This window comes from Salvelinus fontinalis, chromosome 6 (genome assembly GCF_029448725.1).
Source record: "Salvelinus fontinalis isolate EN_2023a chromosome 6, ASM2944872v1, whole genome shotgun sequence".
NCBI classification, from domain to species: Eukaryota; Metazoa; Chordata; class Actinopteri; order Salmoniformes; family Salmonidae; genus Salvelinus; species Salvelinus fontinalis.
The window spans coordinates 17,001,334-17,018,967 of NC_074670.1; the positions used below are offsets into that span (position 1 = coordinate 17,001,334).

At 46.6% G+C, this 17,634-nt stretch overlaps 1 protein-coding gene across 2 annotated transcripts; it reads right to left on the reverse strand.

The window, feature by feature from the left end:
• Positions 1 to 190: 190 nt before the first annotated feature.
• Positions 191 to 17,094, reverse strand: LOC129857192 (trichohyalin-like). Of its 2 annotated transcripts, none has more exons than XM_055925203.1 (15): positions 16,525 to 17,094; positions 10,769 to 14,988; positions 9,345 to 9,384; positions 6,623 to 6,672; positions 3,945 to 4,345; positions 3,606 to 3,766; positions 3,309 to 3,461; positions 3,049 to 3,178; positions 2,855 to 2,929; positions 2,658 to 2,747; positions 2,368 to 2,510; positions 2,062 to 2,205; positions 1,873 to 1,943; positions 1,655 to 1,759; positions 191 to 1,448 (listed from the first exon to the last, which is right to left on the reverse strand). In XM_055925203.1, exons 2-15 carry the CDS (start codon positions 14,964 to 14,966, stop codon positions 1,306 to 1,308), a joined length of 5,904 nt encoding a protein of 1,967 aa, XP_055781178.1. In that variant the 5' UTR covers positions 14,967 to 14,988; positions 16,525 to 17,094; the 3' UTR covers positions 191 to 1,305. The 2 variants fall into 2 exon arrangements, with proteins under 2 accessions (XP_055781178.1, XP_055781179.1); XM_055925204.1 differs by having other exon boundaries at positions 11,558 to 14,988; positions 16,525 to 17,083.
• Between the last annotated feature and the right edge of the window lie 540 nt (positions 17,095 to 17,634).

Here is a 17,634-nt window from a genome sequence, read left to right on the forward strand (position 1 = left end):
AGACGTTGCATACCATTTGTCCTGTAAAAAGTACGCTTTAAGTCAGGGCTGTAAACGTAGTTGTGTTCAGTCTATCTAAGTCCTTTGACCAGGGTCTGCTATTGATTTTAGGCCTAAAGTCTATGGCGTAGCCAAGTTCTCCTGCTGTTCACTATTTGTTATCAAAAACAAAAGTCAGAAAATGAAAAAGTATTTCACATAGGCCATTTATTTCCAAAGCATACTTCTCAGTTTCCTCAACACAGACAGAACAGCTTATTTTGATAATTGCACTTATTTTTAAAAGTCATTTATAAAATCTTTGTAATATACACAAATAATACATTGCCCTGAATATATAGAAACATTTTGTTCAAAGACAAAAACCTCTATTGCAAAACACTGCCATGGTGTATCATACCATGTCTTATTTTTGTGTTTTATTTTTTACCCCTTTTTCATGATATCCCATTGGTAGTTACAGTCTTGTCCCATCGCTGCAACTCCTGTACGGACTCGGGAGAGGCGAAGGTCGAGAGCCATGTGTCTTCCGAAACTGCTTCTTGACACACTGCTGGCTTAACCCAGAAGCCAGCCACACCAATGTGTAGGAGGAAACACCGCACAATTGGCGACCAAAGTCAGCGTGCATGCGCCCGACCTGCCACAAGGAGGCACTAGAGCGCGATGGGACAAGGACATCCCGGCCAGCTAAAACCCTCCCCTAACCCGGAGGACGCTGGGCCAATTGGGTGCCGCCTCCTGGGTCTCCCGGTCGCGGCCGGCTGCAACACAGCCTGGGAATCGAACCCAGGTCTGTCGTGAAGCCTCTAGCACTGCGATGCAGTGTCTTAGACTGCTGCGCCACTCGGGAGGCCCGAGTGTTAACACTGTCTTTTTAAAGTCCCCAAGTAAAGTAGTTATGGAGAAACTTCTGTACTTCTCCGGGGCTACAGGTCCTCAATCCACTGATGTTCTTAGATGGCTGATTTCCAAATGATCCTGTAACAGTCCATCGACATTCATTGCCAGGGTTTGATTTACAAGGCTACCCTAGACACTCCCAGGCACCTCCAAACCCCTCCAATCATTTACGTTGACACTCCTGTAAGTGTTAAAGGTATTCATGTCAGTCCAGTGCCTCTCTCTAAGGCACCCCCTCTAACGCCATTCATCCCCTTGCCATTCATCCCCAATAAGCAGGGTGAGGCCGGGAGGGACAACTCCAGTCTGAAACACTATGTTTCATCCACTGTCCAAATCCATATGTCCCCAGTAACACAGTGACTAGGATTCCCCCAGCGTAGTCAGGCAGTGGTTGGTTTGTCAAACTGCAGCCGTGGCTGTGGTAATTTTTAGAGCGTCCAACAGGTTGCGCTGTCGGACCCTGAGGCTGGCTATGGTTTCCAAGTGGGACTCAGGAGTCCATCCTCTGTGTCTGTCTGACAGCCTGGTCCCCTCCACCCAACCTGAGGAATGATAGATAGAGGGAGAGGGAGAGAGCAAGAGAGGGAAACAGGGAGGGGGAGAGGAAAGAGGAGGGAGAGAAGGGAAAGAGTTTTAACAAAAAGCAACTAAAAAAGCAACACATTTTTAGCACTCAATAACACTGAGGTATGGAGATGTTGTGTATTCCCACAACCAATCAGGAAGTGGGTGGTACTGTCCTCCTTACCGTCGCTGCTCTGCTGGTGGACGAGAATGACCTCTGCCTTCTCCAGGGACAGCTCGTCTGGTTGGTGGGCAACGAAGGCTCGGACGCACTGCATCTGTGTGAAGTCTGTGAGTGGGAGAGCGGGTCAGAGAACAAATACAGCAGGGTCATGAGGGTCAAGATGTCCCCATTGTCTGGCCATGCTAGGCTGGATGGCAATATAGCAACTTTCAACCCACCTTGAGCTGTAGAGTAGTCAATAACAGGATGGGGCCTGGAGACAGCTGAGATCCAACGCAGTTTATCACCTCTGAAAGATCACAAGAAAACACTTTTTACACACAATCACACACACCTGTGGATTAAACTACTCTCATTCTTTGTAACACACACACAGGCACACACCCACACAACCCTCTCTGTCTTACTGTGTGTCGGTGCTAAGTAGCAGGGCTTTCTTGTTAAGGTGGAGGCGGAAAAGGTTCTTCTCTAGAGAGTGCAGTTTGACCCGACAGTTCTCAGCTCTCAGTTCTGACACTGGAGCATGGTCTATCACCGTGAACCTGCCCCCTCTAGAACGAGGGAGAAGGAGAGGAGAGGAGAGGAGTGGAGAGTTAATAATGCCCAATGATGAGAACATTGAAAAACTTGTCAATAAAAAGTGATATCAGTCTAGATTTCCTAATGCTTGGTTTGCTTTGGTTGTGTGAGTGTGTTTGTCTGAGGGGACTCACTCTTTGTTCAGCGACAGCAGCAGGTAGTCATTGAAAAGGTGAAGGTAGACACTCCTCTCTGTCTCCTTCAGAGAGAAATCCATCATCTCAGTCACAGGTCCCTCTCTCACCAGCCTACGAGACTGACTGACCAGGGGGAGAGTCTACAACACACACACATAGGTTAAACTCGGTTAAAGCTTGCTGCTGTACTTGTATTGTAACTTGTTATTGTGATCAGTTCAACACTGATATGTTCAAGGGACAGCATGTAAAGCAGGGGATCATGGGAGATGTAGTTTATTACTCACCCTGCATTCAAAGTCCACTCTGGCACTGAGAGAGACCAGCGACTCAATGCTCTTCATTTGAGTAATACTGTCATTGCTCTCCTGGATCAACTGAAGGACCGAGGGAGAGAGGGAGAGAAGAGAGATGGTTAACAGTTATCTTTTGGCTACATTATGTAACAGTGCACAACCAGAAGGAGGAGGGGGGTGTAATATACCCTCTCCAGTAGCTTCATAGCTTTGATGGCCTGGACCTCCTCCTCTGTGCCTTGGGCTGTTCTCTTCACAATGTTCTGAGGCAAAAATACAGAGAGAAATGGAGAGAATGAGAGAGATTGAGACGAAGAGGATTATAAGGAGTCGCATACTTAGATTGTGCACTTAAAACATACACACAGTCACACAAACACACCTGCACAAGGAGTTTGATTCGTGTGATCCTCTGGAAGGGGAGGATGAGGAAGGAGCGAAGAGGAAGACGCTGACACACTGGACCGCGTTCCAACTTCTCCACTACCCGCCTGAACCCATGGTTCTCATCCCTGCAGGGCAGACAGAGAGAGAGAAAGAAGGTGCTGTTTGTAAGTCAACGTAAACACGTATAAACGTGCAGTAATACAAAGAGTGTCAGAAAGAGTCTGGCCAGTCAGTGAACCCTGGGGGAGGACTCACATGAGTCTCTGGTAAGTGGCATCCTGATATGATTGGTTGGTGAGGTAGGGCACGTAGACCTTCTTGAAGCGTTGACAGTGGCGAGCGATGATGTCACACACAGTGAAGTGCATCATATCAGATTCTACCCTCTCTTCCAGCTTCGACAGAAAACTACGAGAACAACAAATACAGAGAAGGACTATGAGGTAAACGTTGACAGAAAAAAGATAAAGAGGGGCATAGAGAGGCCCTGTGACATTCAGCCTGTGGGTTTGCTAGTTTGAGGAGCAAACAAATAAGTCCCAGTCCTCTCACCTGTGGCTGATGGCTCGGACATCAGCCAGCCTGGAGAACAGCCAGCTCCTGTCCTGAGTAGTCAACAGCTCCCCGAGCTGCTTAGACTTGACAAAGTGATCCACCACAATATCCAGACTACGACAGTACGACGCTTCCGAAGTTACAACCTCAAACTGCACCTGACAGGAAGAAGAAAGGAAGAGGAGAGGGGGGAGAGGGGGGATTACAGGCACTGTTCCAAATACCCAGAGGACCCATAGATCCAGGCTCCAAAAAATCTACATTAGCTACTAGGCCCCTGGCAAATGTCATCATCGACATCGCTGGTTGAAGGGTCAACTGTTTGTTTTTGTTTACCTCCTGCAGGCGTCTCTGGTTGTCAGTCAGCTCCCCAAACTCAGCACTGTTCCTGACCTCAGGGATCTCCTGCCACAAGCTGGGGGACTGGGTGAGGGAGATGGAGAGGCGGGGAGAGGAAGTCCTGGCCGGGGGGGCCTGGGGCGGCTGTGGTACGGGCAGGAACTTGGCACTGGTGCCACTGGAGGTAGAGCCAGAGTGGGATAGAGAGTGGGGGTGGATGACTGGGGGGAGACGGGGTAAGGGCCTGCGGGCCGGAGGGAGCGAGGGGGCCAGGGAGGAGGGTACGGGGGACAGGTGGACAGGGAGCTCCTCGTAGATGGAGAGGGCGTCAGAGCAAGACTGACTGAAGATCTCCCTGTTCTGAGCTGTCTCACTGTACTCCTGGTAGAGCTGGGAATCTGAGAGGGGGTGAGGGAGAGGAGGAAGGGAGGAAAGGAGGGAAAGGGAAGAGAGAGAAAGGAGTAGAGGTGGAGGGGAGGCAAAGAGATGTGACGAGAGAGATGAGTAGAGTAAGAGAGAGAGAAGTTAGACAGGGACAGAATAGGTATAGATGAAAAGGTATAGGTATAGAGAGACAGAGAAGTGGGTTAGCCAGAGTGTATGGATTGCATTTTACACTTCTTGGAATGCTATGCTGTAGCAGCAACAGTTGGTTTCAATTGGCGTTAAGAGATATGAATACCTGCACAAACCTGCCTGTGGCCCTTGAGCGCAAGCACACACACACACACACACACACACACACACACACACACACACACACACACACACACACACACACACACACACACACACACACACACCCCATTTCATAAAATTTCACCCTGACTCATAGGCCTGCAAACCTGCTGCCATTTTGGTATGTTTAAATGATTGGGTCGGAAAGCAGAACTGAAAATGAAATCCTACAGTTTATAGGTTCCATGGAATAAACCTACAACATGTTTGAGCTGGAAAACAATCTGGGAAAATACAGAAAGGGATCAAGCACACACTGTATACATGAGTAAGCCATTCACAGGAAGAAGTCTGTCTTGGGACTCACAGTACACTGCTATACAGTCATATCTAGTCTCAGATTCAATCTGTCTGTGGACATGTTTGTTTAACAGCACCTTTACTGGCAAATGATATCTGTCTGTGGAAGTATCTTGTTTAACAGCACCCTTACTGGCGGATGATATCTGTCTGTGGAAGTATCTTGTTTAACAGCACCCTTACTGGCAGATGATATCTGTCTGTGGAAGTATCTTGTTTAACAGCACCCTTACTGGCAGATGATATCTGTCTGTGGAAGTATCTTGTTTAACAGCACCCTTACTGGCAGATGATATCTGTCTGTGGAAGTATCTTGTTTAACAGCACCCTTACTGGCAGATGATATCTGTCTGTGGAAGTATCTTGTTTAACAGCACCCTTACTGGCAGATGATATCTGTCTGTGGAAGTATCTTGTTTAACAGTACCCTTACTAGCAGATGATATCTGTCTGTGGAAGTATCTTGTTTAACAGCACCCTTACTGGCAGATGATATCTGTCTGTGGAAGTATCTTGTTTAACAGCACCCTTACTGGCAGATGATATCTGTCTGTGGAAGTATCTTGTTTAACAGCACCCTTACTGGCAGATGATATCTGTCTGTGTAAGTATCTTGTTTGATTTTACTGACTTTTTCATTTCAAATTACAAGGAGCGTAGTCAACCTAGAATACCTTCACAGATTCCATACCTACATAGCCATAAACACAAGACTAGCTCTCTCTGCTCATTGTAGCATAAAGGTGCTATTGAACTAACATTATTATCATATTATTACATATAAAATACATTTCAGAGAAGTGGATGTGTGAAAGTGGATGTGAGTGCCTCAGGGATGAAGGAGAGAAAAGAGAGGCAGAGCAGTAGAGGTAGTGCAGTAGAGGTATAGCAGTAGAGGCAGAACAGTAGAGGTAGAGCAGCAGAGACAGAGCAGCAGAGACAGAGCAGTAGAGGTAGAGCAGTAGAGGTAGAGCAGTAGAGGCAGAGCAGTAGAGGTAGAGCAGTAGAGGTAGAGCAGCAGACAGAGCAGCAGAGACAGAGCAGTAGAGGTAGAGCAGTAGACGTAGCGCATTAGACGTAGCGCAGTAGAGGTAGAGGCAGAGCAGTAGAGGTAGAGCAGTAGAGGTAGAGCAGTAGAGGTAGAGCAGTAGAGGTAGAGCAATAGAGGTAAAGCAATGGAGGTAGAGCAGTAGAGGTAGAGCAGTAGACGTAGCGCAGTAGAGGTAGAGGAGGAGCAGTAGAGGTAGAGCAGTAGACGTAGCGCAGTAGAGGTAGAGGCAGAGCAGTAGAGGTAGAGCAGTAGACGTAGCGCAGTAGAGGTAGAGGCAGAGCAGTAGAGGTAGAGCAGTAGACGTAGCGCAGTAGAGGTAGAGGCAGAGCAGTAGAGGTAGAGCAGTAGAGGTAGAGCAGTAGAGGTAGAGCAAATAGAGGTAGAGCAGTAGAGGTAGAGCAGTAGAGGTAGAGCAGTAGAGGTAGAGCAATAGCGGTAGAGCAGTAGAGCAATAGAGATAGAGCAATAGAGGTAGAGCAGTAGAGGTAGAGCAGTAGACGTAGCGCAGTAGAGGTAGAGGCAGAGCAGTAGAGGTAGAGCAGTAGAGGTAGAGGTAGAGCAGTAGAGGTAGAGCAGAGATACTCACTGTAAAATTTGGAGTTCCTCCTATCCATTCTGATGGTATCCGTGACATTCCTGGACAGAGGGAGAGACAGGAGTCAGGAGAGGGAATCGTTCACACTTCATCTACAGAAGTAGTGTGGTATATTTTGTGACGACCCTCCCACTCTGTCTGCCGTATTCTTTCTCTTTGCTCTTGTTTTTCTTATTAGGATGTCGGCGGGCGGAGCTGAGAGGGTCGTCAGCGACATGGGACACAACTGGGCCCGGGTGTGTCCCGGGATAAATACACCTCTTCCCCATTCATTGAGGAGACTCTCTCCATGCAGACACACGGTTAGATTTTGGTTGTGGACGGTTTGTTTTGGCACCTTTCAACACCCCTCATTATCACATTTATGCACGCAACCACTCACTTACACTACTGATTACTGATTACACACACCATTGTTAATTGTAATTATGTTACCTCAGTTAATAAATATATTTTTGTTATTCCTAATCTCCACGTTCTCTCCTTTTTGTTACGGACTTTGAGCTGGTTTGTGACAAGTTGGTGCTCGTCCGGGATCTGGAAGGTATTGTGTTTGGGAGAAAACGTGGAGGTCATGTTTGAAAACTCTGTAGGGGCTTTGTTTGCATCTTTTGATTACAGCTTTTGAGTTGTAACGTTTGGTAGGCCCAGTATTGGTTGCCTTTGTTTGTTTGGTAAACTTGCCACTGCGATGGATAGTTGGTCGTGTGCTGCATTGGAGAGAGTACTTTGGTTAGTTTCCAAGCCCCTGCCCAGGCTGGAGACTTTTGCTCTACTCGCTGTTGGGACATGGGTCCGAAGAGGTCAGTACAATCAGCTGTGTACCTCAGTGGGAGATTTAGTGACACCTGCTACCCGGAGCTAAAGCCTTTTTTCTCCACCTGTTAGGCTTAGTGACGTGTTTCACTTTGGAATACGTTGGGCATGGTTATTTTGTTTGTTATTTGTGTCAGTCTGTGGACTGAGCACTTGTCTTGGGGGCACACTCGTGGCTTGGGGGAATCTGCCAGTGTGCTGGGTGTTTAATTATAAAAATAAATGTTATTGTTATTTTTTCCTTGCCAGCGGGCTACAGTGCATAATTACCCGCATGAATACTAGGGTTGAGTTATTGTAGGTTTTGGGGAAGCTCCATATATATCTCATCTCTCTTCTGTGGTGCCCAGTGTGATTGTCATTTCTCTTCTTGTGGTCCGGTCTGGTGTGCTCAGCAGAGGGGAAGAGCGAGATTTTTTATTTACTTGTGACTATGGCGTCTAATGTAGACGAGTTCATTCGCTTTCCATCAGAGGAACTGTTATAATTATGTTCTAAAGAACAGCTATTGAAGATTGGTGAACACTACAAGGTTGAAACTAGTGATAAACGTCTAAAAATCTGTTAGGTTGATATTGAAGGCCAATCTGATGGAGAGTGGTATTCTTGAAGTTAACACTGAGGCTCCTCTGCTGAGGACTCGCCGTCTCCCCGGTTCGTTTCAATGGCCGCTCCATCTGCTAGTCCAAGTAGTCTTCTTTTTGAACAGCAGAAATAATTGCTTCTGTTACAGCTAGTATGATCGGGTAAAGTATGAAAAGGAATTGGAATTTAAAAAGGATTTGGAGAGTGCTAAAATCAAGCTGCAACAAGAGCGGCTAGAGTTGATTAGGGAAGGAAAGCTCTCAGGGTAGAGTTTGCTCTGGGAAGGTGACCCATATTTACCCAGGGGTCGCTCCTCTTTCGGTCGTGCCCCGGACACATTTGGTCTCGTTAGAAACTTACGGTTGTTGCCAAAATTGAATGAGAAGGACCCAGAGACGGTCTTTTCCTTGGAGCTTGTTGCTGATGCTCTATCTCGTGCGCCTTGTTCCTGAATGTCTGCGTGACCGACCATTGTTTATTTTGTTTGGTATTGTCCTGTTCTGTCGCTCCTGTCTGTTCTCTTCTGGTCTCGTTTTCTTCTTACCTCTTAAAGGTTGCTTCCTGTGCACAAAGGTTGTTGAGGTCTGGGGAGGATGAGGTTGGCTGGGGCAGATGGAAGTGTGAACAAGTACCCCCATGTATTTGGGACGCAGCCTGGGTCAATTTGGGATGGAGGCTGGGTCAATTTGTATGTGTGACTGGTATGGTGTTCCGGGGTCCTTGTTGGTCCCCGGGGGGGTGACGACCCTCCCACTCTGACGTATTCTTTCTCTTTGCTCTTGTTTTCCTTATTAGGATGTCGGCGGGCGGAGCTGGGAGGGTTGTCAGCGACACACCTGGGCCCGGGAGTGGTCCCGGGATAAATACACCTCTTCCCCGTTCATTGAGGAGACTCCATGCAGACACACTGTTAGATTTTGTTTGTGGCATTTTTGTGGCCGTTTTGTTTGTTTGCTTTGGCACCTTTCAACACCACTCATCACATTTATGCACGCAACCACTCACTTACACTACTGATTACACACACCATTGTTAATTGTATTTACGTTACCTCAGTTAATAAATATATTTTTGTTATCTCTAATCTTCACGTTGTCTCCCTTTTTGTTACAGACTTTGAGCCAGTTCGTGACAATTTTAAATCGGGCACTACCTAACACAGCCTAGTGTTAGGGTTAAATGGCAGGCAACAAATCTAACTGTACTCTATACATAAAATAAAATATGACCATGTAATGAAACTGTCACTGTGGTAGCCCAGTGCACTAACATGACATATGCCCCCTCCCTCCCCCTGCTATCTTCTACTCACCTCAGGTCCACGTCTCCCCAGTTGACGCTCACCTCCTCATCTGGAAGCAGAACATATTGGTTCCAGTGTAGTCCAGAGACATAGAGCAACATAACCCAATAATGTAATATGCTGTGGCTGAGAACAGCTCAGCCCAATATGGCCTACAGAACAGGCAGAACTTTTTTGGGTTGGGTTGTTTGCAAAACTCCCCTGGCTGTGCTCTAAACTGAACTGAAGACAGAGCTGGGATAGAATGGATAGAAGAGTCATGGAGGAGGAATGAGTTCTGGTTCCAGACAGTCTAACCCTGCCTATTTATTGCGAGATTCTGGGATTGCTACTCTGTCCCCACCTACACTGTCCTCCTCCCTTTCCCCCGCCCCCTTCCCCCATTTCAGTGACTCAGCTGATGGCAGTTTCTTGTAAGTCTCCGCATAAAATCACTTCAATGAACTGATGATGAAATTCACACCAAGATTATAAGGAAATTTAAACAGCAGAACAGAAGTCCACAGTTGTAAGGTTGGGTTAGTTAGCATCAGAGGTTGGATCTCATTAAGATTTTTGTGAGATCCCACATGAAAAAATACTAGTTTACTATAGAATATTACAATACTTACTATAGAATGTTGTAGTATACTGTAGAATACTATGGTAAATACTACAGCAATGTCCACAAAAACACTAGTCAGCAAAAACACTCCAGTAAATACTACAGCATATTACAATTCGCAAAAACCCTACATTAATTACTTTTGTATATACTACAGTTATTTTACTACAGTATTTATACTATAGTTAATTGTAAATACTACAGTATACTACAGTAAATATTCCAGTATTCTGCAAAAACACTACAGTAAAGTCTGCAAAAACCCTACAGTGAATACTTAAGCAAAAAGGCCCAATTGGGTGTGGTATATGGCTAATATACCACGGCTAAGGGCTGTTCTTATGCAGGACGCATCGAGGAGTGCCTGGATACAGCCCTTAGCCGTGGTATATTGGCCATATACCACAAACCCCTGAGGTACCTTATTGCTATTATAAACTGGTTACCAACGTAAATAGAACAGTAAAAAGTAATTTTTTGTCATACCAGTGTTAGATAGTCTTGTATACCACGTCTTTCAGACAATCCGCATTCAGAGCTCGAACTACCTGGTTTATAATATAGTATTTATACCATAGTATACTACAGTATTTTTTCATGTGAGTATCAATAACTAAGAATGAACATTTGTATAACTGTCTTCAAATGAAAAAGGTTGAACTCTTCTGTCTGGCGTTCTAAACGGTTTGGTTAGGTTGACATGATTGAGATGATCATGAAATGAGTTGAGTATTAAGATCATAATTAGGATATTCTAATGTTAATCTGTGTTAGGTGTTGAGCTGCTTTTCTCTTGATTTATTCCTCCTTCTCTTTCTGTCTGTCTCACCTGACGCCTGGAATATTCTTGTTCTGCGATCCCTCACATCTTCTCTTCCTTCTTCTTCTTCCTCGTTTCTTCTTTCTGTTGTCTTGTGGAACCCCCGCCTCCGAAACCGAACATCGGTGCCCAAATCTTGGAAACTACAAGTGCTCTTCACCCCCCCTTCTCCCGTTTTATTACTCTCTTCCTTGCCCTCCCTCATCCTCTCCTCTTCCCCTCCTACCCTCTTCTCCTCCTCCCTTTCCACTTTCCTCTCCTCAGTCGCGTCTCCCACTTTCCCCCTGTCCTCGGTCCCATCTTCTATCCTCCTTTCCTGCTTCTCCTCTACCACACTATTCTCTTCCCCCTCTCCCACAGTCCTCTCTTTCTCCCCTTCTTCCTCCGTCTTTTCCTCTATGGGGGTGATAGGTTGTTCTGAATCAGGGTTGTATATAAGGCTGGGGCAGCTGGTTGGTTTGTACAGGGTGTTGCTCACAGAGAGAAACAGATCTTCCTCTTTCTGGGCATTCACTTCTTTCTCTGCATCCAGTATATGAACCTCGTTCCCAACTTCAACCCCTTTCTCTATCTCACCCTCAACCTCTGTCACCATCTCTACCTGGATATGTATATGACTGTCTGTTTGTCTGTCCGCACACACATTGTTACCCTCCACCTCCTCTCCCTGTCTGTCTGTAGGTGTGTCACCATGAGTATTGTGTAGGGTCAGGGCAGCATGCATGTCTATGGGTTTGTCATCACCAAGCATAGCTGTGAAAGCCTCAGCATGCATGTCTGTTAGTTTCTCCCCTGTACCTCTCTCATCCTCCACTTTCCCTGGCTCTGCCTTCCGTTCAGCCAGCCTCGCCTCCACCGACTTCCTCCCACGCTTCGTCCTCTTCTGAACCGTGGCGTAGACGGTTGAGGCTCCTCCCCCCTCTAGCGTCTCATCCTTTTCTTCCTCTAGCTCCTCTTCTACCCTCTCGGTACCTCTCGCAGTCTGGCTGACCTCTTGACCTCCCTGTGACTCTGGCTGGGGGTTGCCAAGGGCGTGTTCCTCCGAGCTGCCAAGGATCTCGCTCAATACGTTCTTGGCCCACTTCATGTGTGAGGCCTGGGAGTGGCGCTTGGCCTCCTCTTCTGTGCTCCAGGCTCCCCTTATACAGATGGCCACAGCTTCCTCTGGGCTCATCACTCCAGGGTTATTCTGGTCAGAGGTGGCTTGGTCAACTACAGGGATCCCATGGTGGTGGTACTCTCCACTGTGATGTGAAGATGGACCTATCTCTGGTTCTGTCCTCCTACTGTCTGTTGGGTCCCTCTCTCTTGTTTCTGTGTACTCTTTATGTCTTTCTCTCCACTCTTTGAGGAGATTTTCGGTCTCAGAGTTTCTCCGCTCTATCTCAGCGTATGGGTTCTCATCCATGACCTTCAGTCGTTCTCCGCTCTCTCGTTCTAGGGTGGTGTGACTGACGTCCACTATGGAGCTCTCTTCTGTGTCTGTTCTCTCCCCCTTTGGCACGTGGGTTTCATCCCTCACTATTTTTCTCTCATCCTCTGCCCCTTGGTCTCCATCTCTGGAAGGGTGCTCATGAGGGAGGTGTGTGATGTCACCACTGTCCCTATGACCATATCCAGGATTTTGATTGGTCCGCTCTGATTCCATGTCACCCAGGACTGCTGTCTGATTGGGTTTTGACCTGGACAGTGTTTGTCCAATCACACAGAATACATAGGTGGGTTGCTTCTTCCCCTTTCCGTCATTCACCTCTCCCTCCACTGCATCATCTTTTTGCTCTGTCTGCTCTTCTGTTCTTTCTCTCTCTCTTTCATGTCTTCTCCTTCCACCTCTCTCCATCTCTCCCTCGCTCCCCTGAAAGCTAACAGGTTGCCTGGTAACATGATTAGTGAACCCAACCTCCAAGAATTCTTTGCAGTCCTCAAACTCCTCTTCTCCACCACTGCACACAGTGATAAAGCCGTCCTCAGAGGAAGGGATTATATCCCTCTGTCCTTCCCACTCTGCATATCTATCACTTTCTTCTTCCTCCTCTCTGTCACCCTCTGTGTTATCTGTCACATTCTCTATCTCCGTCTCCCTGTCCCTCTGCCAGAGTTCCTCTCTCTCTCCATCGCTGTAAGTCTGGTGTTCCTCTCCTCTGCTATAACTCCTCCAGGCTTCTGTCTCATCATCTTCATATACATTTAACCCTCTCTCCAAATACATCTCCCTCCCTCCCTCCCTCACAGTTTCTCTTTCTTCGTCTATGGACATTCTTTGTTCCACCGACCTATCCTCTTGTCCTTCTCCCTCTGCCTTCCTCTCTTTTTTTCTGCCTGTCCTTTGTTCCACGGATCTGTCCTCTTCTTCACTTCTATCTCTCCATCTGTTAATGTGCCTATCTCTTTCTCGCTCTCTAACCTCATCCTCTAAAGAGGAGTCTTTGTTATATCTGACCTTCTGTGGTTCTAACCACATCCTCCGCTGCTCAGGGCACTTTGGTATCGTCTCCTCCTCTCCATCTTCTCTCCCCCTCACTCTATCTGGTCTCTCTCTTTCACCACACTCTCTCTGCCCCCTGTCCACATCCTTCTCTCCCTCTGACTCCTCTTCATTACTTTCTCTTCCTCTTTTCCATTTTCTTTCCCTCTCTGTATCACTGCTCCATTCTCCGCTGCTCTGGGCTCGTGGTGGCACCCTTGGGGCTGTCTCACTCGGCGATCGGCTAGCTCCGTCTGCTCCTCCCTCCCTTTTGGGATCTGTCTCTCTGTCCCTCTTCTCCCTGCACCTCCTCTCTTCATCCTTCCCCTTGGAATATCTCTCCCTCTCTCTGAATCTCTCTCTGTCCATCCGCTTCCCTCTCTCTCCTGTTACATTGGGCTGTGTTTTCTCCCCATCTTTCTCCAGATCCCTCCTTTCCCTTGGTCCGTCCTCTCGCCTGCCCCCTTCTCTCACCCCATCCCTCTCCACTTCCCTCGCTTTTCTCCTGTTCCTCTCTCTGTATCTGTCCATCTCCCTCTCTCCATCAATGTCCCTGCCCCTGCCCCCGTCCCTCACTCTCTGTCTATAAGCATCTTTCCTTCCATCCCTCTCTCTGTACATCTCCCCCCCTCTCCATTTCTGTCCATCTTTCTCTTTCTCTCTCACTCTATCCCATGATGCGTTCCCCTCAGTGTCCCCCTCACTTTTACTGTGCAGATGTTTCAGTTCTCTTCTGTTGTCATCTCTCACTCTCTCTTTCCACGTCTCTCCACCACTGTCTCCCTCACTCCTGGTGTCCCTCTGGCCCTCTGTATTTCCTTCCCACCTTCCATCCCTGCCCTCTCTATCCGAATAGTTCTGTGAATCTCCCTCTTTTCCTCTAACTTCCCTTTCTCCCTGCCAGAGTTTTGGCCTCTCTCGCTCTCCATCCATATACCTTTCTCTTTTGCTCCGTAGGTCATTGCCCTTTGAGTCCCTCTCTCTTCTCCTCTCTCTGAAATCTGGCTCCGCTTCCCTTGCTCTCTCCCTCCGTCTCAATGTCTTATCCTCCATGGGCCTCCCTCCATTTTTCTCCCCGTCCTCCTGTGCCCTGATTCTCTCCTTCTCCCTCTCCCTCTCTCTGTACCTTTGGAAGTCCCTCTCTGCATCTCGATACCGCTGTATCTTTGCTGCTGTCTCTCGTTCTCTCTCCCAGTCATCCATCTCTGTTCCCTTCTGTCTCTCCAATTGTCTCGTTCCTTCTTTCCCCACATCTTCCTCCACAAATGCACTCATTCTTCTGTCTCTCTCTTTGCTATGTTTTATAATTGTAGGAAACGTGTCTCCTTTCTTTTTCTCCTTTTCTCTGTCTCTGTCGTTCCTGATCTCCAGTTTTGAAGTAGGTCTTCCATTGGCATGTCTCTCTCCCGCTCTCCCCCTTTCTCTCTCTCTCCATTCCCTTTCCTCCTCCCTCCCTCTGGATATGGGGGCACATTCCTTCTCTCTGTTCCTCTCTCTTGGTCCTGGTTCCATCTCTTTTCTTCTATTTTTTGTCTTGTCCTTAAATCTCTCCATTTCTCTTTCTCTCCTCCATTCCTCCTCTCGGATCCTCTCCCTCTCTCTGTTTGTCCGGGCCATAGTTCCAGGTCTGGGACTTGTTTCACGGCAGATCTGGCTGATTGGCTGAGGGTTCAAGTAGGAAGCACTTTGATTGGATGGATCAAATGTGTCAAAGGGAGTCAGACTGGGGCGTTTGGTCCCCATGGTAACATACTTTTTTCAGAACCTGAAAGATGGTAATATTCTCTCATTAACTTATAATTCATCACAATCTGGACATTCTGCAAGGATACTGCCACAACCAATATAATCACTTGAAGTAGCAACACTTTCAATCACGAAATGGAGATAAAAGAATATTGAGATCAATGAAAATGGAAGGTTAACAACAGCATTACATGCTGACCAGACCGGACACGTCGCGTGCGCGAGCGGCGCAAAATACATTTAGAAATCCATGTTATTCAATTATTGCGCCAACGAGCGTCTGCGATGCCAAGGGCGAAAATACAACTCCTTTCTATTTCTGATGCAGATCGGGCTGAAAGTCCTGCCTCTCCCATCTCCTCATTGGTTTATAGAAGCAGGTACCCACGTGCCATCTCCTCATTGGTTATACCCACGTGGGTGATTGAAAGACGAACTGTTTTGCCGGTTGTCGTGGTAATACTATGAAAGTGTAGATGGATCACCATATAAGTTCAAAGATGAAAAAAGCCTGGAAGGAGGAGAGATGACTAGAAACGATTCGGTTGGCCGTTTTATGTGTGATTAATTGTCGGAGTAGAGGACCTTGTGCATTTCAAGTAAAATAACAACTCAGTGTTTATATCCCAGGACAAATTAGCTAGCAACCGCAAGCTAGCTAAATAGGACAAATTAGCTAGCAAGTGTAAGCTAATTAGCTAAATTGCCATTCATGTTTAATGCTTTTCGACCTGTCCCCAAATTAATGTCATTGGTTCAGAGTTTGTTTTGATATTTTTACCTACGTGTCGTGATTGCGTTTGGTGTAGGGGGACAAAATAAATGTATGCACGATGGCGCACGCGCGCAGCCGGTTTGGGTTCCGTGTTAGGCCTATTGTGGCCCCTGAACACTGAAGCTGAATAGTGGCCTAGTGTCTTTACCAGCCCTGACCAATGCTTCACTATTCATTAATTCAAATTGGAAGTTAAAAAAAAAATGTCAATACAAAATGGTGAAAATACTGTAACTATAATACAACACAAGTCCAATGTGTTATAACTGTGGGTGTTATGATGATAAGAATCACAGGCAACAATGTGTTTATGCGATCAGTTTGAGACCACAGCATCACAACCTTTAGTCAGACAACACTTAATAGCCAACCCACAATAGCCAACCCTGTAATTCAATACACTTGAACTCAATGGGTTCTACTGCTAACTGCTTGAGTTAATTTAAAGGGAAAATCTACTCAAAAACTATATTTTCCCTTTAAGCTTGGAGCGCCAAGTATCTATACAACAACAGAGCCAACAGCAAAGTGTTATAGATAATGACAGTTACAGCCCCGCAGATTATGTGACACCTGGGAACACTGATTTATTGAACGCAGCACAGTCCACATAACATCGCTCAACACACCAACTAACCCTAAAACAGGACTCACTTACACACAATGAAAACACATGTAACACATAAACCACTAGACAAATTAGCCATGAATCAATGTTAGAACTGTAGAATGACTGGTAGATCAATAGAGAAACACAGTAAAGAGATCTAAGGGACTCACCTGAGTTTAGTACGCTAGAGATGTCCAGTCTCCCTTCTCTCTGCAGCTCTCAGTTAGTTCAGTAGTGTGAACTAACAAGGATTGCACAACACAAACAATCCTTCCTCTCCAGATCTGCTGGGGGGGGTGAGTTCTATTTCAACATTAATCCAATCCTGACCCTCTCTCTCTCAGCATGTTTTCTTCTCAATCTGTCTGTCAACCTCTCCCCTCTGCTCTTCTCTCTCTCTCTCCTCCTTCTCTCTTGCTGTTTCACCCCTCCTCTTCCCTCCTTCCTTGCTCAAATTCCCAAACAAGTCTGAACAGATTGACACTTATCTTCCCCTTCCTCTTTTTCTCTCTGTCTTGTCTTCACAGCCGCTGTTAATGAACAGAAGAATCTGGACAAACTAAACAAAAGCCCACGGACTTTATCCCACTAATCAATCTGTTCTCCTTCCTCCAACACTGATGAGATCAGTTACTGTTGATCCCGAGATGAAGCTCGCTGACTCACTATATCTCTCTCTCCTGCTCCATTCCTCTCTCACCAAATACAGGAAGTACACCTCCTGGGTGACTCTCCCTTGTCTGTGATTGGTTGATGCAGGATAGCCGGGTGTGTCTGCATAGCACACTTAAGGTAGGTAAGGGTTGTAGATTCTAGAATCAAGGAAGGGGGAGGGGAGGCAAAGAGGAGTGAGAACACACTCACACTGCGACTCAGCAAACAAACCACCAACACAGCCCACAGCAGGCTTATAAAAACGTCCCTAACATTCCCTGGAGAAGTAGTAAAGTGGGAAAGAACTCCAAGTTCCACAGAAAAGGAAAGCTAGTTCTTCAGATCACAGTAACGGGATTGGGCAATGACAGAAAAGGAAGAGGGACTTATATATATGTCAGCTGTGCTGTCAGTGCTGCTAGGGCCAGGAGTTTACCCAGACCACATGACATGATTAGGAAACCTTGGGGCCCAAGTCATTACAAATACCAATGATTTAAGTATGTAAACAGTCTTTTTATTATCCATGAGGAATTACTGGAATCTATAAGATCACTAAATAATGTAAATCCATAAGATAACATGTCAGATAGATGTATTGTAATGCTCCTTTCCGCTGGTATTTT